The sequence below is a fragment of the Diutina rugosa genome (assembly GCF_008704595.1).
Source record: "Diutina rugosa strain CBS 613 chromosome Unknown scaffold19_size194765, whole genome shotgun sequence".
In the NCBI taxonomy this organism is placed as follows: Eukaryota; Fungi; Ascomycota; class Pichiomycetes; order Serinales; family Debaryomycetaceae; genus Diutina; species Diutina rugosa.
Genome location: NW_022995152.1, coordinates 37,487 through 56,801, shown reverse-complemented (window position 1 = coordinate 56,801; position 19,315 = coordinate 37,487). Strand labels below are relative to the sequence as shown.

At 49.2% G+C, this 19,315-nt stretch overlaps 10 protein-coding genes across 10 annotated transcripts; 5 read left to right on the top strand and 5 right to left on the bottom strand. All coding sequences in view use genetic code 12, as the record gives it.

The window, feature by feature from the left end:
- Window positions 1–254: 254 nt before the first annotated feature.
- On the top strand, window positions 255–1,262 carry RPC40 (DNA-directed RNA polymerase core subunit; the record flags this gene model as incomplete). The annotated part of the gene is made up of 1 exon (XM_034155937.1): window positions 255–1,262. The coding sequence occupies one exon, from the start codon at window positions 255–257 to the stop codon at window positions 1,260–1,262; it is 1,008 nt and encodes a 335-aa protein (XP_034011972.1).
- Window positions 1,263–1,317: 55 nt separating this feature from the next.
- DIURU_003199 (E3 ubiquitin-protein ligase) lies at window positions 1,318–3,072 on the bottom strand (the record flags this gene model as incomplete). The annotated part of the gene is made up of 1 exon (XM_034155934.1): window positions 1,318–3,072. The coding sequence occupies one exon, from the start codon at window positions 3,070–3,072 to the stop codon at window positions 1,318–1,320; it is 1,755 nt and encodes a 584-aa protein (XP_034011971.1).
- A 176-nt stretch (window positions 3,073–3,248) lies between these two features.
- DIURU_003198 (phosphatidylglycerophosphatase) lies at window positions 3,249–3,869 on the top strand (the record flags this gene model as incomplete). Its single annotated transcript, XM_034155933.1, has 1 exon — window positions 3,249–3,869. One exon carries the CDS (start codon window positions 3,249–3,251, stop codon window positions 3,867–3,869), a length of 621 nt encoding a protein of 206 aa, XP_034011970.1.
- A 555-nt stretch (window positions 3,870–4,424) lies between these two features.
- Window positions 4,425–5,546, bottom strand: SEC20 (Sec20p; the record flags this gene model as incomplete). The annotated part of the gene is made up of 1 exon (XM_034155932.1): window positions 4,425–5,546. The coding sequence occupies one exon, from the start codon at window positions 5,544–5,546 to the stop codon at window positions 4,425–4,427; it is 1,122 nt and encodes a 373-aa protein (XP_034011969.1).
- Window positions 5,547–5,619: 73 nt separating this feature from the next.
- Window positions 5,620–6,828, top strand: DIURU_003196 (RNA exonuclease; the record flags this gene model as incomplete). The annotated part of the gene is made up of 1 exon (XM_034155931.1): window positions 5,620–6,828. One exon carries the CDS (start codon window positions 5,620–5,622, stop codon window positions 6,826–6,828), a length of 1,209 nt encoding a protein of 402 aa, XP_034011968.1.
- Window positions 6,829–7,115: 287 nt separating this feature from the next.
- DIURU_003195 (GTP cyclohydrolase I) lies at window positions 7,116–7,895 on the bottom strand (the record flags this gene model as incomplete). Its single annotated transcript, XM_034155930.1, has 1 exon — window positions 7,116–7,895. One exon carries the CDS (start codon window positions 7,893–7,895, stop codon window positions 7,116–7,118), a length of 780 nt encoding a protein of 259 aa, XP_034011967.1.
- A 1,121-nt stretch (window positions 7,896–9,016) lies between these two features.
- PSD2 (phosphatidylserine decarboxylase 2) lies at window positions 9,017–11,902 on the bottom strand (the record flags this gene model as incomplete). The annotated part of the gene is made up of 1 exon (XM_034155929.1): window positions 9,017–11,902. The coding sequence occupies one exon, from the start codon at window positions 11,900–11,902 to the stop codon at window positions 9,017–9,019; it is 2,886 nt and encodes a 961-aa protein (XP_034011966.1).
- Window positions 11,903–12,789: 887 nt separating this feature from the next.
- On the bottom strand, window positions 12,790–14,394 carry SRP101 (Signal recognition particle receptor subunit alpha; the record flags this gene model as incomplete). The annotated part of the gene is made up of 1 exon (XM_034155928.1): window positions 12,790–14,394. One exon carries the CDS (start codon window positions 14,392–14,394, stop codon window positions 12,790–12,792), a length of 1,605 nt encoding a protein of 534 aa, XP_034011965.1.
- A 645-nt stretch (window positions 14,395–15,039) lies between these two features.
- DIURU_003192 (C2HC-type zinc finger protein) lies at window positions 15,040–16,311 on the top strand (the record flags this gene model as incomplete). Its single annotated transcript, XM_034155927.1, has 1 exon — window positions 15,040–16,311. One exon carries the CDS (start codon window positions 15,040–15,042, stop codon window positions 16,309–16,311), a length of 1,272 nt encoding a protein of 423 aa, XP_034011964.1.
- A 1,329-nt stretch (window positions 16,312–17,640) lies between these two features.
- On the top strand, window positions 17,641–18,684 carry DIURU_003191 (pepsin-like aspartic protease; the record flags this gene model as incomplete). The annotated part of the gene is made up of 1 exon (XM_034155926.1): window positions 17,641–18,684. The coding sequence occupies one exon, from the start codon at window positions 17,641–17,643 to the stop codon at window positions 18,682–18,684; it is 1,044 nt and encodes a 347-aa protein (XP_034011963.1).
- Between the last annotated feature and the right edge of the window lie 631 nt (window positions 18,685–19,315).

The following is a 19,315-nucleotide window of genomic DNA, read 5'->3' as shown; positions in this document are numbered from 1 at the left end:
ATTTCAGCTTGATTCAAATACTAGTGCTGAGTAATCACTCCCCTCTGATGTTCACTACCAGAAGACTCAAACTGCTCCCACTATTCGATATCCCACAACTCCTAAAATCAATAAAATAAACAAGTATCAAATCAATCAAAATAAATAGTAGTAACAATCATTAAACTCATAAATATCCTCCCGTACACCAACCTGTCAAAGTCTTATCTAGGTGCGCATCGCGGGCCTCATCTCGACACTTTCCAGCCACCACCATGCCCAACGACATCGTCGGCATCGAGTACAACCGGGTGACCAATACCACGTCGACGGACTTCCCCGGCCACGACGGCAACGGCGACTACGCCTGGGACATCGAAAAGTTCAAGGACTCGTTCCAAATCGACATCAAGCTGGTCGGCCCTCGCACGGCTAACTTCGACTTGGTCCACATCGACACCCTGATCGCCAACGCCTTCCGCCGAATCATGATCGCCGAGGTTCCCCTGGTGGCGGTGGAAAAAGTGTTCATGTTCCAAAACACTTCCGTCATTCAGGACGAAGTGCTCGCCCACCGGATCGGGCTCATCCCCTTGCAAGTCGACCCCGACACCTTGCAGTGGGTCGACAAGACGTTGCCCGAACAAGAACAATACACCGAAGAAAACACCATCGTCCTCTCGTTAGACGTCACCTGTACCAAGAACCCCCACGCCCCGAAAGGGTGCACCGACCCGAAAGAGTTGTACCGCAACGCCTACGTTTACGCCCGTGACCTCAAATTCGACCCCAAGGGGGACCAGATGCAAAAGTATGCCAATGCCCCCGTCGTCCCCTGTGACCCCGATATCTTAATCGCCAAATTGAGACCGGGCCAGGAGATCTCGTTGTTAGCCCACTGCGTGCTTGGCGTCGGTTCCGACCACGCCAAGTTCTCCCCCGTGTGCACGGCGCTGTACCGGTTATTACCCGTGATCGATATTACCCAACCCATCACTGGTGACGACGCCATCAAATTCCAAAAGTGTTTCCCGCTGGGTGTCATTGGCATCGACGAAAACGGCCAGGCCTACGTTGAAGATGCTCGTAAAGATACCGTGTCCAGAGAAGTGTTGAGACACCCCGAGTTTGACGGTAAGGTCAAGCTTGGTCGTAAGCGGGACCACTTCATTTTCAACGTCGAATCGACGGGGGCGATGCTGCCCCAGGAAATCTTCTACAAGTCGGTGAGAGTGTTGAAGAACAAGGCCGAATACCTCAGAAACTGTCCCATCGGCCAGTAAAAATAGAGTTTGTTTATAAATTAGTTTCATGAATGCATATATACATCAAAGTACTTTAAAAGAGGTCGCTGGTGTTGTAGGGTTTATTCTTTTTACCCTTACGTTTGTCGACCACTCTAATACCGACACCGCCAAAATCGTTATCGGCTGATCCATTGGTTTGCGGTTTAGGAGAGGGAGTGCCCCACTGGTTAGGGTCAGGAATCAGGTACTGGTTCACCCGTGGAATCACCGTCTTCTTCGGTTTCTTCTCCAACGCAGGGAACTTATCAGCACTGGGACTAGCCGTCAGCGACCCCCCAGTCAGCGGCGACGCCAGACCACTGCGGGAACTACTTAAATAAGCCGGGGTATAGTTGGCTTGGCGAGTGTTCACCTGGACTTTGGCTTTAGGTTGCGGTTGTAAAAGCACCGTCTTATACTTGATGGTAGGCTGAGGCGCCGCCACCGGTTTGCGGGCAGGTTTGGCGAGGGCGGGGAACTTCTCCTGTCGCAGAGCTCCCAGCAGCGACAGTTTACCCACCCATGCTTGCAGAATTACTGGCGTCAGCGACCCCGATTTTTGGAGCACGGGGAATTGTGTCGTCATCTGCGTTTGACTGTTAATCTCCAGAACAATGGTATCAAGCTGGTCTTTCAATTGCCGTTGGCCACCTAGAAGACCAGATAATTCTCCTAGTAAAAGAGCAATCTCTTCGGGACTTTGCTTACCAAACAATTCCCGGTAATTGTTATAGAGTTCCCGGGCACTAAGTTTACCATTACGATAATTAGCGTTAAACCGTTGGAACTGGTCCATTACCAGTTTATCGTAGTTCAGGTAAAGCCGAGCTCTCTCTTCAAATCTCTTTTTCTTCACTTCAGGATCATTATGGTCTTCATTGGAATTATTCGTTTCAAAGTGGCGCCGTTGAGCCAGGTTAAATGTCAGCAATTGCGAGTGGAAACTCAGTCCAATCACCATCTTATTTGAACCGGTAATGTGGCCATGTTCTTTGATCATGTGAGCCGCTAATTCAAGGTCATCAGCGAAAACCACAAACCCCTTTTCCACACATTGAGGTACAGTACACACGAAATGGTCCCGTTTAAAGTGTTTATAAAGCGCCTCGTAGTTCTTATAGTAGTCAGCAGTTTTGGGAGTGGTTTGGTCACAAATATGACACCGTTCGTGACGATCACGAATATGGACATTAAGCTCATCCTCCGAGTAGAAACGGGTATGACAGTGTTTACACTCAGGATGGCCGCTAAACCCATTATCGTCACCTTCAGTTTGATGTCGCACAAGCTGTTTATGAGTAAACACCGGGAACTCATCGACAAACGCCTTTTTGTGCTTACAACAAATCAAGCAATAAAACTTGGCGTGTTCCAGCCGCACATGGTCCTGTAATGCTTTAAACAGATCGCACGATGTCTGACAAATGCTACACAGAAACGCAAGTATCTTCTCCGTTTCCTGTAGCAGCAGTTTATCGGCAAACTCCATCGCCCATTGCTTATGGCGTTTAGCATCATAACTGACGAAATCTTTAGCCGAGTAGCTCTCGTAGTCGCGGGCAAACTCCGCCTGACTCAACACCACCGACTCGTTGTCGCTCCGACACAAAAGACACGCTTTCTTGCCGTAGAGCACCCGCTGGCGAAGCAAGCACCGATGGCACACCCGGTGGTTGCACGGGGTCACGGCGACGTACTCGACCGCATTGGCACAAATGACACATGTATCCTCCTCCTCTTTCTCCACTGGCTTCTTCGCTTTTGGACCCCGCGACACTCTCAGTTTCTTGGACGACGTGCTGCTCATCACCGGCTGAGTCTCGACTTTGAGCCACCGAGAGATTTTTCAGGCGCGAGCCCGCTAATGGTGGTAGAGGAATATCCCCGGATTAGTGGTATAATAGGGGGTGTACTGACCAATAACTATTAAAGCCTCTCTCCCTCTTCTTTACTGTGTTTCATTGGTGATGTCCATTTTCTCAGATGTTTTACTGGTTATCAATGACTTCTTCTTCCCTTGCTCGCACTGACGACCAAAGCTTAGAGATGGCGTTTAATCTCAGTGCCACCCTCAATGTGGCCAAACTCCTCTGGGCCCCGTCCCTCTGCATGCCCCAGATGACAATAAAGCTGTTTGGCGAGCTCCCCGTCCCCATAGCCTCCCACATCAAGGGGGTAGTCGTCGATAAAGACAACTGCTTCGCCCGCGATGGCGACGACAAGGTGTGGCCGGAGTACCAGCAGACGTGGGACAAGCTCCACGCCTACTACCAGGACCGGCTCTTAATTGTGTCTAACTCCGCGGGAACTAATGACGATAAGGGGTATAAGCAAGCGCTATCGCTTGAACTGCTGACGGGAGCACCGGTGCTTCGCCATCTGACCAAGAAGCCGGGGTGCTACGAGGAAATCATGGCCTACTACCACAAATGGGACATCCAACCTAATGAAATTGCCGTTGTTGGAGACCGTCTATTTACCGATATAATGATGGCGAACACTATGGGAGCATACGGGGTGTGGGTTCGTGAGGGTGTCGAACTCAGCACCAAGATGTTCCCCTCGATCGAGCGTAATCTCTACGATCGGATGAAGAATAAGTAATGCATTTAATCAGTTAAAGGAGTAATTTCATCGTCTCGTTTAGCCCCCTAAGCGTGTTTAGGTACATTTGGTAGCCGATCTGGCCTCGCTTGTCCACCCCAGTATTATACTCGACGTCCCACATCGAGTGGACGACTTTATCTTCCATCAGTCCCCGTGTGGTGGAATTGAAGAGAAACACAAGCGTACGATGACACCGCTCTCGTATCTGTTCTTGGGAGAGCTCGGGTAAACCGTCCAGTCGTCGTTGCTGGTTGATATTGCTGCGGAAGCGGGACCGCAAGCGAGGGAGGTACTCGCGAGGCATCATGTGACGGAGACGGAAATATTGGTGGTATAACGCTCGTAGCAGTGCATTGGCAGGGGGTATGGTGATCACAGGCTTGGTGATAATGTGGGGTCTCATCAGTGCGGTGATAAAAACAACAAGACTATGATATTTCGAAACTTTATATATGACAAAATTAAATTCAATCGATTACTGATAATACCGTTTTATTTATTAATTTAACTCGTGATGTGATTGATTACTTATATACTTCTCGTTTGAAATGTCTATAGCTCATCGAGGATCTCCATCGCGGCTTCAATGGTTACCCCAGTGGACGAACTAATAATGCTGGAAACAGCTTCAATGGATGAAGAACTCTGTATCGGGGATTCTGCGCTCACAACAGAGCTCACGATTGAGCTACTGGCAGTAGCAATTGACTCGGCGGCACTGACCACGGTGGACACGGCATCGCTTAGTATATCGGCCTGATCCAGAACGGCAGCACTGACAATCGACTCTGCCACTTCCACTCCCAGCTTAACCGATGCCAATATATCATCAAGCAGTGATGAAATAGAGCTGGGATCCATCGAACTCTCCACTTGGGTCATTAAAGCCGATACCGTCTCGTAGGATATACCACCTGATGAAGTCACGGCACTCGAGCTCTTAAAGAACACTTTGCCAAAAATCCACCCAAATACTCGGAATAACCGTAAGAACCACCAAAGCAACATTCTGATGGGTAACAGTAGGGCACGTCGCCAAAACACTCTAAACACACATAACCCCAAGAAGATCAACGCATACCGGATGCGCCGCTGGTCCTCTCTATCCTGCTTTTGAATAAACTTAACCACCAGATCGGAAACTGATAAAATATCGGAGAACTTCATGTAGCTTTCGTTCAACGATTTGAGGTCTTTCGTCTGCTGATCCAACGAGTCTATGTTCAATTCCGTCTGCAAAATCAGCGACGTCATGAGCTGTCGCGTCTGCTGAAGCGATTGGGTAATCTTCTTGTTCGTCAGCAACACTTGTTGTTTCGTCAGCTTGTCTTCTTGGTTCTTAGACGAACGCGCGTATCCAGCAAAGAGGGCCTCTCTGGCTTCTTCCGCCAGCATCGACAGCGATGCTTCTGGAACAATATAGTATTTTTCAAGTCTCTGTTCCTGGGTCCGTTCATTGACAGCAATATTTTGTTTGATCTGGTACTGGCGCACTTTGTTTTGGACCCCGTTAAACTTTAGCTGGTACAGCGGGTACGCCTCCGGGTACTTGATCCGCGCCACCACGAGAAGCTCCTTATACTCGACTAACAAGCTTTCCACCAATGTCTGGTCGCCACCGTCGACAAGCTCATCATAGATCTGGGTACGTAGATTATCAAACTTGCTATCCATTGAGTATAGTGGCTGAAAAATGCGCGACCAGAGCCGTTTTGCTAGCCTCTTGGGATACACTTAAATTGCCAATATGAGGCCCAGCCCCGAGGAGATTGAGGAGAAAAGGCGACAGAGACAATTGAAAAAGGCCCAGGCAGCTGCTAATGCCCCGCAAAAGCCGTTGGAATACATCCAGAGACCATTTCTACAAGTTAAATCGAGACCAGAGGACAAGCTCCTGATACGAGTGATGAGCTATAATGTGCTTGCACAGGCGTTAGTGAGAAGACATCTCTTCCCTACCAGTGGCACCGCCATCAAGTGGCTGTATCGAGGCCCCGTGATCGCCGATGAGGTCAAACACTATGATTGTGACGTCATTTGCTTTCAGGAAGTGGACGTCGGATCTACCCTAATTGATAGCATGAATAAGCTTGGGTACGTGACCAAGTTTCATTCCCACCCTCAAAAACGACACGGACAATTGATTGCTTTCAAAAAACTGCTTTTTAAGGCTGACTCGTGTCGCTTTTTGGACTATGATGAAGATAAGGAAATTGAGGGGACGGTCATCACGCAGAATGTGGGTCAAATCATTGAACTCAAGTTTACTGATGATGTCACCAAACAATACGAATACCTCCAGCTGCGACGTCTCCTTATCGGGACGACTCACTTATACTGGCACCCTTACGGTTGCTTTGAACGTACTCGCCAAACGGCAATTGTCAAGCAAACCATGGTTGATTTTGAGCGTGATCTTCGTTTAATCGATCCTAGTATAAAGTATTACAAGATCTTTGCCGGTGACTTTAATCTGGAACCATTTGACCCACCTTACATGGGATTAGTCCAGAATCCGTTTGATGAAGAAGGTCTCCGGTTATTAAAGCGAAGTGTCAACCACTTCTGCAATCGTGTCAATCAGGATAAAGAAGATGAAGAACCCGTTTATCGCGAGCCTAGTGATCCTCAGTATCGCGACGTTGAACCCCTCATTGAAGCCGTCAAAGAGGTCCATTTTGGTCTGACTAAGCCACAACTCACGTCGGCGTACTCGTCATACGTATCAGTGGATCCAGAGAATAGTCAGGTAAACGGGGAACCACCATATTCTAATTGGGCACATGCCTGGCGAGGACTATTGGACTATATCTTCTTATTCGACGGTTCTGATATTACCGTGTGTGAGCTTTTGAAGATGCCCACTAAGAAAGAACTCGGTGACGCCGGTCTACCTCAAAAGGGCAAATACCCGTCCGACCATCTCTGCATCGCCGCTACATTGTGTCTCGAGTAAGATGATGCCGTGAGTGGCCTAATAGAACAATCCAACATTTGCATCTATAAGACAACCTCCAATATACTACACCTTGTATATTACACAAACCATTGTCATGTTTGCAAGTGACCCTGGTATATCGGCAGTGCACTTCTATAGGTGCTCGGCTTAAGACTCGTAAACCGTCTCCTTCTACACTGGTTGCTAGTATCCATAAGAATCTACTATACGTCTATGCATTTGTTGAAAATCGTCACGTCGTCACGGTTGAACGGGAATGGTCGTCATTGTCCTCTTTTTTCTTTTCACTTGCGCCCAAGCAACGTCAAGAACTCCTCGCGGGTCTTCTGCTTGTCGCGGAAGCACCCCAACATACAACTGGTGGTGGTGCACGACCCCAGCTTCTGCACCCCGCGAGACACCATACACATGTGCAGCGCCTCGATCACCACCGCCACCCCTCGCGGCTTGAGCACGTCGGCGAGCGCCATCGCGATCTGCTTCGTCAACCGCTCTTGCACCTGGAACCGGCGCAGGTACATCTCCGCCAACCGGGCCAATTTCGAGAGGCCCAACACCCGTTTGTTGGGGATGTAGCCGATGTGGCACTTACCGAAAAACGGCACCAAGTGGTGTTCGCATAACGAATAGATTTCGATATCACGCACAATCACCATTTCGTCGTGGTCCTCTTCGAACACGGCCTTTTTGATCACGTCCTTGATGTTTTCCTCGTACCCTTTAGTGAAATAAAGCATCGCTTTAGCGTAGCGGTCAGGAGTTTCGAGAAGGCCTTCACGCGACGGATCCTCGCCCAACTCGACCAAAATCGTCTTTACCGCTTCGGCGATGCGTTCCTCACGGGCTTTAGCCTCTTGCGGCAGCTGGGTGAGCCGGGTCCGCGTGCCCACCAGCGGCCACAGCAAGCCGTCGTTGTCAATGGGCGGGGCAAGCGTCAACGGCAGCAGCGAGCGGGCGGTGCGCGAGGCGTCGTCGGCGATGCGGGCTCTTTTCGCCACCACGGGTATCGGCTGGCTGACGCCGTTGGCAGCGCCGGCGTCGTGGGGGGCGTGGGAGTGAGACATGTCCTGGTGGTGTGGGGTCCCCTCAATCGCCGGAGGATTTTTTCAGCGCGGGTGTGACTCAGCACCACCGAGTCAACTAATTAGACTGAGAATTGGTAATGAGTGCCGCCTCTATCTGACACCTTAAGGTTATTAACGGAAGGGCAATGGTCAATTTGATTTGTGTACATCTCGATTATGTGGACTAATTGTCTATAATTGTATTGTCTTTCACTTTGGAAGTGTAAAGTGCGGAAAATCGGGAGTGACGGAAAACGGCTCCCGATGACCCCTGGGAAACCCCATTGTTGGCGTCGAGACCAATTCGGTGTGTCAGGGTGTGGCTCTCCCCTCTACAGTACCACGGGAAATACAGGTCTTGGCCGAAGGAGACGACATGACGCAAGTGGGGGAGAAGGCATGAAGCACCCCGGAATCTTGTAGGCGTGGGTGTACGTGCACGACACAACGTCACCCTGTCCCCCCGATGAGGTCTCATCGCGGAAGCGCTATATACAGCAATTACCCCGCTTAAACCGGGGAATCCGCTTGAGAGTGCCACACAAAACTTTCTCGTTTAGCGGCCACGAGTAGCGTGATGCCATTAGTTTAGTCGGTGTGCCACTTTAGCTGGCGGCGATTCCGGGGCCAATGAGGCTAACCCCCCACGACTCCAAACGCCGGCGTCGACAGTGGCTTGCGCTGGTGTCCGCGAGCCACGTCATTGTACGCCGACAGTTACCAACAGATATGGCACCATTTTTGAGGCCAAACCCCGCCAACGGTTTCCGGGGAAATGCGAATAATAAGCAGGAGGAGACCCTCAACTGTTAGTCGACTATCCACTATAAATCTGCTTAACTATTGAAGTAGAGCAAATAGCAAGGTTATGGAGGTTCCTCGTGGAGGTCGTGGAGGTCGTGGAGGGCTGTCGTGGAGGTCGTGGAGGGTCTGTCGTGGAGGGCACTCGTAAGTGGAGGTACTGGTGGAGGGGACCTGTGGAGGCACTGGTGGAGGGGACCTGTGGAGGTTCATGCGTATTCTTCGGAGCTCCGAGAGGGTGTTTATTTAATATTCTGATATTGTGTTAGATTCTTACTTACGTGTGGGGTAAGAGCACAGAAGATGAGTTATACGTGACCTCAATCGTCGTCGATGATCAGCAAGTTGAACGATTCCCAGTCCTTGAGTTCTTTCGCCAGCGACAAGTCCCCACCGGTAAGGGTCCGGATCACCTTCATCTTGTAGTTGGCCAGCTGCTGGAAGAAGTCGAGACGCTTGCGTTCGACCTCGGCGACGTCGGGGGCGTGGCCCACCGACTGGCCCACTCTGACTAAAGTCTCAATCAGAGCGTGGGAGTTGGCAAGCAAGTCCAGATCGAACTGGAAGCGGTCCCGCTCCATAAGCAACACCACCGTCGACCCGCCAAATTTGAAGTAGCCGATCTCATCGCCCCGCAGCACTTCCTCGCCTTCCTCCACTGAAAGGATAATCAGCCCCACCATCATCGCCCCGACCGCTACCATCACCACTTTTCCAAATTGAGGCAGTTCGATGGGGATGATGGTACGCACGTTATCGCCAAACACATCGAGCTCCAGCCGAATAGCCATCGGGTTCACGGTATAGTACTCACCAACGATGTGTTTGATGGGGCCAATCACCCCATCCACGGGACAGTGGAACCGGTGGTAGTCCTGAGGGGCAAGCCGGAAGATGGCAAGGGAGCACTGGTCGGCGTTGTATAATGCTGAGTTTTCGTAGTTGTTGAAGTTGCCGTTAAACAACCGCGCCAACGTAAAATTCTTACCCTTAATCCACAATTGAGTAGCTTCATTAACTGTAGGGAAACACACGCAGCGACTATCAGCTACCGATACCACCACTTTCGGGTCGTCCAGTTCTAAGGGACGAGCGCCGGGACGGAGTTTGCGGTAGAAAAATTCGTTAAACGTGGGAAACTTCACTGGGTCCTGGATCAAGCAATCGCTAAGATCAAGCCCGTGGAACTTGATGAAGCTGGCAATGTCTTTGGTTGACTCCGGCAGGTCGAACTTGGCGCCCTGCTTTTCACTTAACAGTTTGAGGAGTTTGCGGACTTTCTTCAGACTGGCTTTGTCAGTGGTATTGTATAAGAGACGAATGCCAAGTCGGACGTATACCGACATTTTCTCCTCTAAGATGATCCCTGTGGTTCGATCCTGGACCAAGATATTAGCCAGACGGCCACCAAGCTTATACTTACCGTAGGTGATCTTTTTTACCACCCGTGGTACCCATTTGCGTCGAGCGAGCTGAGGAGTAATATACAGCAGCACCAAAAGCTTATTGACAATACTCCAGTCTTTGGAGGCACACACGGCGACGTGAGTAACGATATCGAGCTCTTCCTTCTTTAATAACCGTTTACGGTTGCATAAGGGACAAGTATCAAACACCATGATTTTCTCCTGGTGGTCGGGGAGTTTAATGTAATCTTCCAAACAGTCCACCACTTCATCCTGAGTCAACGGTTCGTCGACTTTATTAAGTTGAATGAAGAATGATTGGGCGAGTTTCTGGGAATCAGTACACCCTAACACGTCCAATAAAGATACGAGGGCGACGTGGTCGTAAGTAGCGTCGTCATCAGGGTGGAATTGTCTGAGTAAGATCTTCCAGAAGTTTCGGCGAAGCAGGTCATAGGTTTCAAACCGGGCTCGGATCTTAAGTGTTGGCTTATACTTGGTAGCGTATTTCTGGTTGGCCACTTGAAGGTCTAAATGCAACGTCAAAAAGTTCAGAGTATCGGCCACCGACAGCGTCACCACATTCTTCCGTTTAAATCTCGATTTGTGGACTTCATGGACAACGTCGTCGTCATTGCTGCTATTCTCTGTCCGATCAATAGGGATGGGTTGTGATGGTAAAGCGGTACAGTTTTCCGTGATATCCGTCAATGGCACCAGTACCGAAGCCACTCGGTCATGGTTACTAATCAAATCACGGTCAAGCACTTCAAACCGGATATCAAACCCAGCCTCAAACGGGAGCACTTCAAACACGAGTCGCTCGTTGAAGATAGGGTTAAGATTATGACGTTTCCACAGAGTACGGTAAGTTTTCTTACCAAATGTAACCACCACAAACGGGTCGACATCATAAGAAGTACGGGTGACGTTGTGGATGCGAGGGAGATCGCTACACGACACGATCTCAAGGTACAACACCCCGTACACTTTACGGTCAACAAGCTCATAGGGGCCCTCTTTCTTCTTCTTAGATTGAGAAGTAGAGGTCATGGCAAAGGCTTCGCTTTCCAGCACTTCCAGGAACGATGTGCCGTCACTAGCCCCCAGTTGCAGCTTAGGATAAGCCAGTGATGCCACGTCGCTCCCAATACCTTCACCGTAGAACCCTTGGTCGTTTACTGCTGCCACCTGAGGGGCATTCTGGTAAAGTAACGACTCGATCCAGCCGTCAAAGGCTCGCTTTTTCAGCCTTTCCAGGGTAACAAACGAACCCTCATCAGTTGACCACGACGGTGGGGTGGTTACATCGCCATTGACCATGATTTTGGGAGTATTATCCACTGGTTCGGGAGTATGTTTGGAACGACCTTTATTGGTTTTCACCTGTAATTCAAACCCAAGCAAGACACTGCCGGTAACAAAGCTATGGCGATCATCATTGGAGTGGAGCTTAAACCATTTGACGTCGGTTCTCAGTTGGAAACCAGCCCCGTTATGGAAAATATCCTCGAGGGAAAGTCTAAGCTCTCCAAGGTAATTCTTATACCGCCGGTGTTTATCCCACACCGACACCGTCACGATCTGAGAGTAGTGTTCCACGTCCAATGGTAATATGAGCTTTTCGTCCCACGACGGCTGGGTGGTGTGGCGGCGTTTGCGGGTGCTGCGCTTGACATGGTTGATCTGAGCCTCAAGCACGGGATTGCACCCCTTGGTGAACTTGATCTGGTTGTCTGGAAGAAGGTCCGCTGCCAGGTCGACTCGGATCACGAGACTGAGCCGGTAGGGCGCCGTCATCGTCTAGTACTCGATCAAAACACCGAGCAAGGGCAAATGCTAGGGAAGGGGAAAGGAGCGAAAAGGAGGTCAATTCCAAAGGTACGATGACAATTCGGCACGCTAAGCCACCGTCAACGCGCGGAAGTTGAGGGAGTAATGCCTGTGGTCAGGCAAAGGGGGCGATGTCTGACGCTCGGAGATGTGGACCCCGGGCTGTGTGGGGCTATGGGTGTGCGAATGGGCCTCCCATAATACGGTAGTGGCACCAACGTGGCTTAGGCGAGATCGGCACAATATTGCCGGCATGGCGACACGATTATCTTCTGCGCTTACTAACTAGACGGGGCTGACAATAGGGCAGTTTGAGGGCATAAGTTGACATGCGGAGTTAGCCGAAACCCGTCACAATCGCAACCAAGTTTTGTAAACTACACAAGCTGGTTGTAAGTTAGAAGAATCAGAAATAGTATTTTTGACGATTTAATCAGTAAAAGTAAACCTAGTAAACCCTTTTTTTTTTCAATACATTGATCGAGCTGTGGGGTTTGTCATGAAGCGTTCTAGACCGCTAATTATCGGCTACGCATCATTTGAACAGCTTACATGAAATGGAATGCAAATACCATCGCCGAAAGGGGACTAGTAAGCAGTATAGCCTCAAGCAGTATAGCTTGCCAGCTGATAGAGTCTGATGACATTTAAAGAATAATGGGTGCAAAAGTTTTAGGAAGTGCTCAGATTCGATTGATAATATTTTTCTCAATTTGAAAGGAAATGTATGTCCGTTGGAAAATGTCAGATTTTACACGGTAAGGTTCGATTCCGTCATTGTATAATATATTATATTGAAATGTAGTTTATATCTGGCCTAATTAAAAGTGAAATAAAAGATGAGCTACAATATTTCAACTCATCAACATGTCGACAACGGCCTTGGTGCTCAACCGCTTGATATCAGTATATGTCTGCCCCGTCCCGACAAACAAAATCGGCACTTTCGTCGCCATCACCATGTTGATCATCGTCCCGACCATCTCCCCGACGGTATCCACTTTGGAGATGATGAAAAAGTCGAGGTGGCGGCGGTTTCCAAACGCGTTGTTGAAGTTTTGCGCCTGTTCCACTGAGTCAGTACCCACCAACGCTTCACCCACCATAATGATTCTATCGGGATTAGCGGCATCACCAAACTTCTTGAGAGGAGCCATCAACCGCGAGTTGGCATGGCTTCGCCCAGCAGTATCAATTAACACCACGTCGTAGTCGTTGGCGCCACCGTATTCAATGGCAGCTTTGGCCGTGGCCACCACGTGATCGCCACTACCGTACCCCTTTTCAAATAACTCAATTTTGGCCGTCGACAGTGTCAGCTGATTGAGACGAGCAAGGTTATTAACGTGGACGTTCAATTGTTCCACTGCCCCCAGTCTAAACGTGTCACAGGCGCAAATAAGCACGTTCAAGTTATTTTGCAAAAACCAGTAGGCCAACTTGGCAAGATTGGTTGACTTCCCGACACCGTTGACACCGACTACCGAGATGACAAATGGACCCGATTGTTTCTTTTTGATCTCGTAAAGCAAATCAGTAGACACATTAGGAGTTAATGTCTTAGTGAGCTCGTCAACAAGGGCTTGTTTATACTGAGCCAACGTCACTTTACCCCCCTTAAACTTAGTGGCAAGTTTATCAGTGATTTGCTTGGCCATCGGCGGAGCCACGTTCTTCGCCACCAATTGGTCCTGGAACTTTTTCAGGACGGCGTCAATGTCCACTTGACCGCCAAAATAGCCTGAAAGTTTGGAAAGGAAACCCAGCTTTTTGGTAGAATCATCGGGAGTATCTTCTTTAGCATTTAAGATTTCGTTAAGTTCGTTCACAAGCACCAATTCTTTGTCGCGTACGAAATTGGAATTGTCCACTGATTGTAGCGGGGCGTCGTAGTCAGCAGCCTCTTTATTAGCCGAAAAGTCCAAATTAGCATCGTGGCCATGCTCCACCAATTCGCCATCAACCCATCGTCTCATCTTTTTACCACTCCCCGCGGCTGCCTTATTAGTAGGCTTTTTCAGAGATGTCGACGCCGATGTCAGTTTCGCCGTAGGCGAAGTCTCTCGAGTCGACTCTGTTGTTTCTTCCTCAGCCCGTGCCTCAAATTTCATCGACATGAGTCGAGTGAATTGTAGATCGATGAGCTCCTTCATCTTTGTTGACGGTATCTCCCCATTTTGATATTTTTCATAGGTTTTGGCAACCCCCAGCAACGTAGCCTTGATCTTATCACTATCCAACGTCGTAACACTATCAAAGTAAAGCGCCACGTGGAGCTGGTTGCGCTTGGTCCCGTAAAACCGCTTGTTGTTCACCGTGGTGGTGACGACGTCTCCGTCGAGCGTCTGCACCGATTCGTTGACGATGTGGTAGATAAACTCATTGAACGGAGACACCTTGCTGTTATATTGGTAGCATACTTGCCCTGAGCCCTTATACACGATGAGTGATTGGGACATGGGCGGTCGTCGGGGTCCGGCGGGGTTTTTTCTTAGTGGAGTGAGAAATGCGTGGCTCTAAGTGTGGTGATGGCAAAATGATGCCCACGAGTTTAGGGGGAAGTTTGAGTGGAAAGGGATATTGTGATGGCTTCAGGGGGTTGTGGGTCGTATGGGGTGTCGGTGAGGGTGTCAGGGTATCATTTTACAGCGAATTTGGTCAAAATTGGGAGGTCGGACCGCGATGATCTGGTGAAAGACGGTCCAAACTCGGTCTTTTTGAGCTAAAACAAAACTAACTGGCATATTTATCATTGTCAGGAAAACCTTGAAATTCAACGTTAGTGTTCACCTCATAAAATATCATCACGCTAAAATAACCCAATTTTGTGTGCTATAAGAGGTATGAACGTCTGGGCCAAGGTAGTGGAGGCCAGAAACTCACGTGAATGATCAGGTGACCTTGGTTTTGTGAACAGGTCTAATCTTATCTTTACCCCTGACCATCATGGGATCTAAGGTAAGTCTCTGACGGAGATAGGATAGACCGGATCCGGGTGGACGGTTGGCTCAGTGTGAAATCAATCCACTTACAGACTAGTAAGCGGACCCGGCAGTTTCCTTACTACCCCAACTTGCGTGGCTAGAGTGAAACAAAAGGATCCAATGGCACCCAGAACAAGAGAATCCACCCGTACCTCCCCTCCTGCTCAAGGTTCGTCGAGAGAAGCTGGCAGACCTGTTTCAGAGGGAGCCGGTAAGGGTAATAGCCCTTCGAGAGAGGATGGCGATGGAGATACTGAAATGATCCCTCCCGCTCCTCCTCCGCGTCATTGGACACTTCCATCCAATGATGATGAATCAGATACACCCTCAGTTGACGACTCTGGAGTGTTTTCAACGCGGTTCATTATCGTGGACAAGTTGAAGGCTAACTTGAGTGATGGGTTTGAACCTAGTCTTGATGGCCAACCTCAGGGGTTTGATGGATTATTACGCCAGTTTAATGCGTACTTGAAATTCGCTGACTCTGTGTTACGGGTGTGTGACATGGCCGGTCGACGATCCCAAGGAAGATTGACAGCTACTGAGGCTGAGATGATAACGTTGGCAATCATGTTGAAATTGGGTTTGACCGGTCGTCAAGGATGGGTCGGTCAAAGAGACCAACAGGGCAACCCAGACAAGCGATTAGTGATGGAAGCCAGCAGGACTGAATCCGAGATGATGCAGGCTTTGTGGAAAGTTGAGCTTGTAACTCCGGAAGCGTGCATTGCTAAAATCCATTCCATGTACAGCTTGTACGTTGTGAAAGAAGATATGCGAGAGACCTTCAACTTCAATCGGATTTATGAGGAGCACATGAAAGTTCCCTTCCATCACCGGATGCATAATGTCTTGATACCTTTGTGTCAACTTGGCACTTGGGAGACTGTTCGCCTGGCGGGTTCTGCCCGCATCAGAAAGTTTATGGAGGAAAACCCTAATGACTGGTGGGAGATACCTCCACCGCAATTTCATTACCAATGGTCTGAAACCGTGGACCGGAGCATCAACTTTACCCCAGTTGAGCGCCGTATACCGTATTTTGGAATTGGTACGGAAGAATCGGGACTCACTTTGGAGGGGTTAGTACCTTCTCAAAACCCTGTTGCCCTCAACACAATGCAGTCGGGAGACTCCCAGAGGAACAGTGGTAATTGGAGACCAAACAAGCGTCGGAACGGGGGCGTTCAGAACGACGATCGGCAAGGTAACGGTAAGCGTCCTCGCCGTCCGCAGAATCAGCAGAATCGAGCACCGCAGGTGCGGAGCCAGGTTGCGAAGAGCATTGTTGATAGAAACATCCAATGTCGCAAATGCAAGGGGTTCGGCCACAAACAGGCACAATGCCCTTCTATGACAAAGGCGAAAGAAGGTTTTTTTAAGAAAAAATGATTCGGTCCGAGCCGGATGACCGTAAAAGGGCCACCGACGATGACGTCGTTGGGTTCTGGGAAGACCATGATTCGGGAACCAGCAGGCGTTTTTTTCAGCGAAAGGGTAGCCTTTCAATTGAATCAGTATACGGCTCCGTGTGATGACACGGAAGGATTGGGACATGAGATCTTCTTGAAGTTGGAAGCTAAGATCGATGAGCTCGGTACTAGTATACTTCGGATGAAGATGGCGTTCGCACCACTGGGAAAGTTGGTCAAGAAAAGCCCGGGAGTCGTCCTTTGGGACTAATACATACTAGTTTCAGTACGGATTGCACATATCAAGTTCAGCTTGAAGTGGACCTCAACGGGTTGATACACGTTGGATGGTTCTATCTCGTAAACGATCTTGCAGAAGACGTGATCTTCAGCTTCGGAACATATGTCCGATGCTATGAGGAGTTCGATTTCGACAATATGAGGGTCGGAACCCAGAGGTACTTTGCAGCTTAATGAAACGCAAGCCATGCTTCGTAATGATTCAGGGTTGGTTCAGATTTGGGACGAGGACTCTTAGTTGCAGATTGCCGATGAGATGCTGGACTCCAAGAGAGAGATGAAGGATCTCATGTTCAAGTATCGAGACGCGTGGTTGGAAGACCCAGGACCAGGCATGGTACCGGAACACCGTCTTAACGAGTACCGGTGTGCGGAGAGTAAGATGCCATCAGAGTCGAAGATATTTGTAGCTCATCTCTACATCTCTGACACAGTAAGATATGCGCCGAAATGATTTGGTGGAGATGTTGCTGTGTTTGTTATTTCGGTAACATTGGAGGGTGGCATGGACCTACCACATTGGGTTACGGTGATTTGACTCGGGAATCGAACGCAGGAGAAAATATACGTGCATTCGAGGTGATAGAGATGCCGAACAATAGGTCAGAGCTACCGAACAATAAGTCAAAGTGGTAGTTGCTATCAACTAAATCGCCAGCCAACGTCCAATTCATCAGGTACTTGTGAATCGGTTGTCTGGCGTTATTTATTTTCCCGTCAGGCCCCCTCATATGATTAGTTTCTCGTGAATACGCCCCGACAGTTGTCTGCAACTGAAGCCCACTCTAACGCTCCACTAAAGAGAATGTCAACGAAGGTCACCTCGACATTGTTTTGTGTGTCGTTTCAGTCCTGGTGTCGCAAAGCAAATTTTAGGGGCATTCTTAAATAACTTTATCATGGCCACAAACGGTGAGTTCAAGTGGGACAAAAGCTAGGGGAATTGAGAATATAAAATGGTGGCATTATCGACCATTAAAGACAGTTAAACCTACAAACCAGCCCCCAAATGAAGTTGCTTTGTAACGTGTTGCTGCTCTGTGCCTTGGCCATGGCCATCCCCTTTGATTCGCTTGACCTGCTGGCTGTGGACAAGCGAGCTACCCCGGGGGTCCTCACCACCAAACTCAGCATCAATGACATCTTCCTGTACCATCTTGAGGTGAAGGTGGGCTCTGAGGGCAAGGTGTTCCACCCCATCGCCGACAGCGGGTCGTTGATTACGTGGTTGGGCAACGACGACGACTGGGCCTACCATTCGACGTCGCTTGTCAACACCACCCAGCCGGCCTACGTGGGATATGCCGGGACCGAGCAAGCTTCTGGGTACTATGTTAACGACACCATTGCCTTTGCTGATGGTGGCATTGATAATTTCAACTTTGGCGTCATCGAAAATCCGCCGTACTACAAGGAGGGCATTGTCGGTCTCGCGAGACAGAGCAACAGCAAATACGTGCCGGTGGCGCATCAGTTGAAGCACGCCGGCGCCATCGACCACGGAGTGGCATCGTTGTACTTCAGTGTGGCCAAGGACACCGGCAAGCTTATCTTTGGTGGTTACGATAAGGCCAAGGTGGGTTCGCCATGGAGTGTCCACTCGGATCCCGATACATTCAAGGTACCCATCACCAACGTCACTGCTCAGGGCAAGACGTATTATCCCGACCACGGCGACGTCCCCATCGTCGTGGACACTGGCGCCTATAGCTACCTCCCCGATGCGATTCTTGACCCTATTGTCGCGTTGTATAAGAACCCTCAGAAGCAGGATACGGGTTACAAAGTTGACTGTGACATCCCTGACGGGCTGTTCCAGCTTGGCTTTGGTGACTTGATCTTGGATATTAAGCTTAAGGAGTTTATCAACGGGCACGCCGAGGGAGACGCCTGTCACTTGGCGGCCAGGTCGTCGGAACGGCTCAACAACATTACTCTCCTTGGTGGCGGCATCCTCAACCATGTGGTGATCTTGTTTGACTATGATAATGGGGTCATCAAGGTGGCGCAGTTCAACGATACTGACGACGAGAACATTGTCCAACCTGAATGAAATGTGTTGATCGGTAATTCCCTTTTAATTTGAATGATATCAAATAGAAAAACCACCATAAAACCTCACCTCTTTTGTAATTACTCCGGATGCAATGCTTCTGTTGTAATCACAGTCAAAACACTTTATCATTTGATTGGCCCCAGTGGAAGACACAGTCCCGCTCTAGCGTAAGTGAAAACGCACCGTGATGAAATTCCCCATCTCCCGGGGTGACGATGTTATATAGCACTTAGGCTCGATACAGCCATACAGTTACCACCACTATTTTTCGAGTAAGAGAATGTTCGATTTCGACAATATGACTTCTAAAGGTCGAAACCCAGAGCCATTGCCGTTACTGGCTGGAAACAACGAAGGTACTTTGCAGCTTAATCAAATGCAAGCAATGAATGCAAAGCTTCGTAATTTTTTTTCTAACTATAAGTGAGCATTAATATCTACTTGTAAAAAAAACTGATTCAGGGTTCGTTCAGACTTAGGACGAGAACTCTGATTTGCAGATTGCGGATGAGATGCTGGACTCTAAGAGAGCTCTCATTGCAAAGAACGTCAAAGCGTTTCAAGAAATGGTATTTAGGCCGGCAATTTCCTTACTATTCCAACTTGCGCCACCATATGGTACGACAAA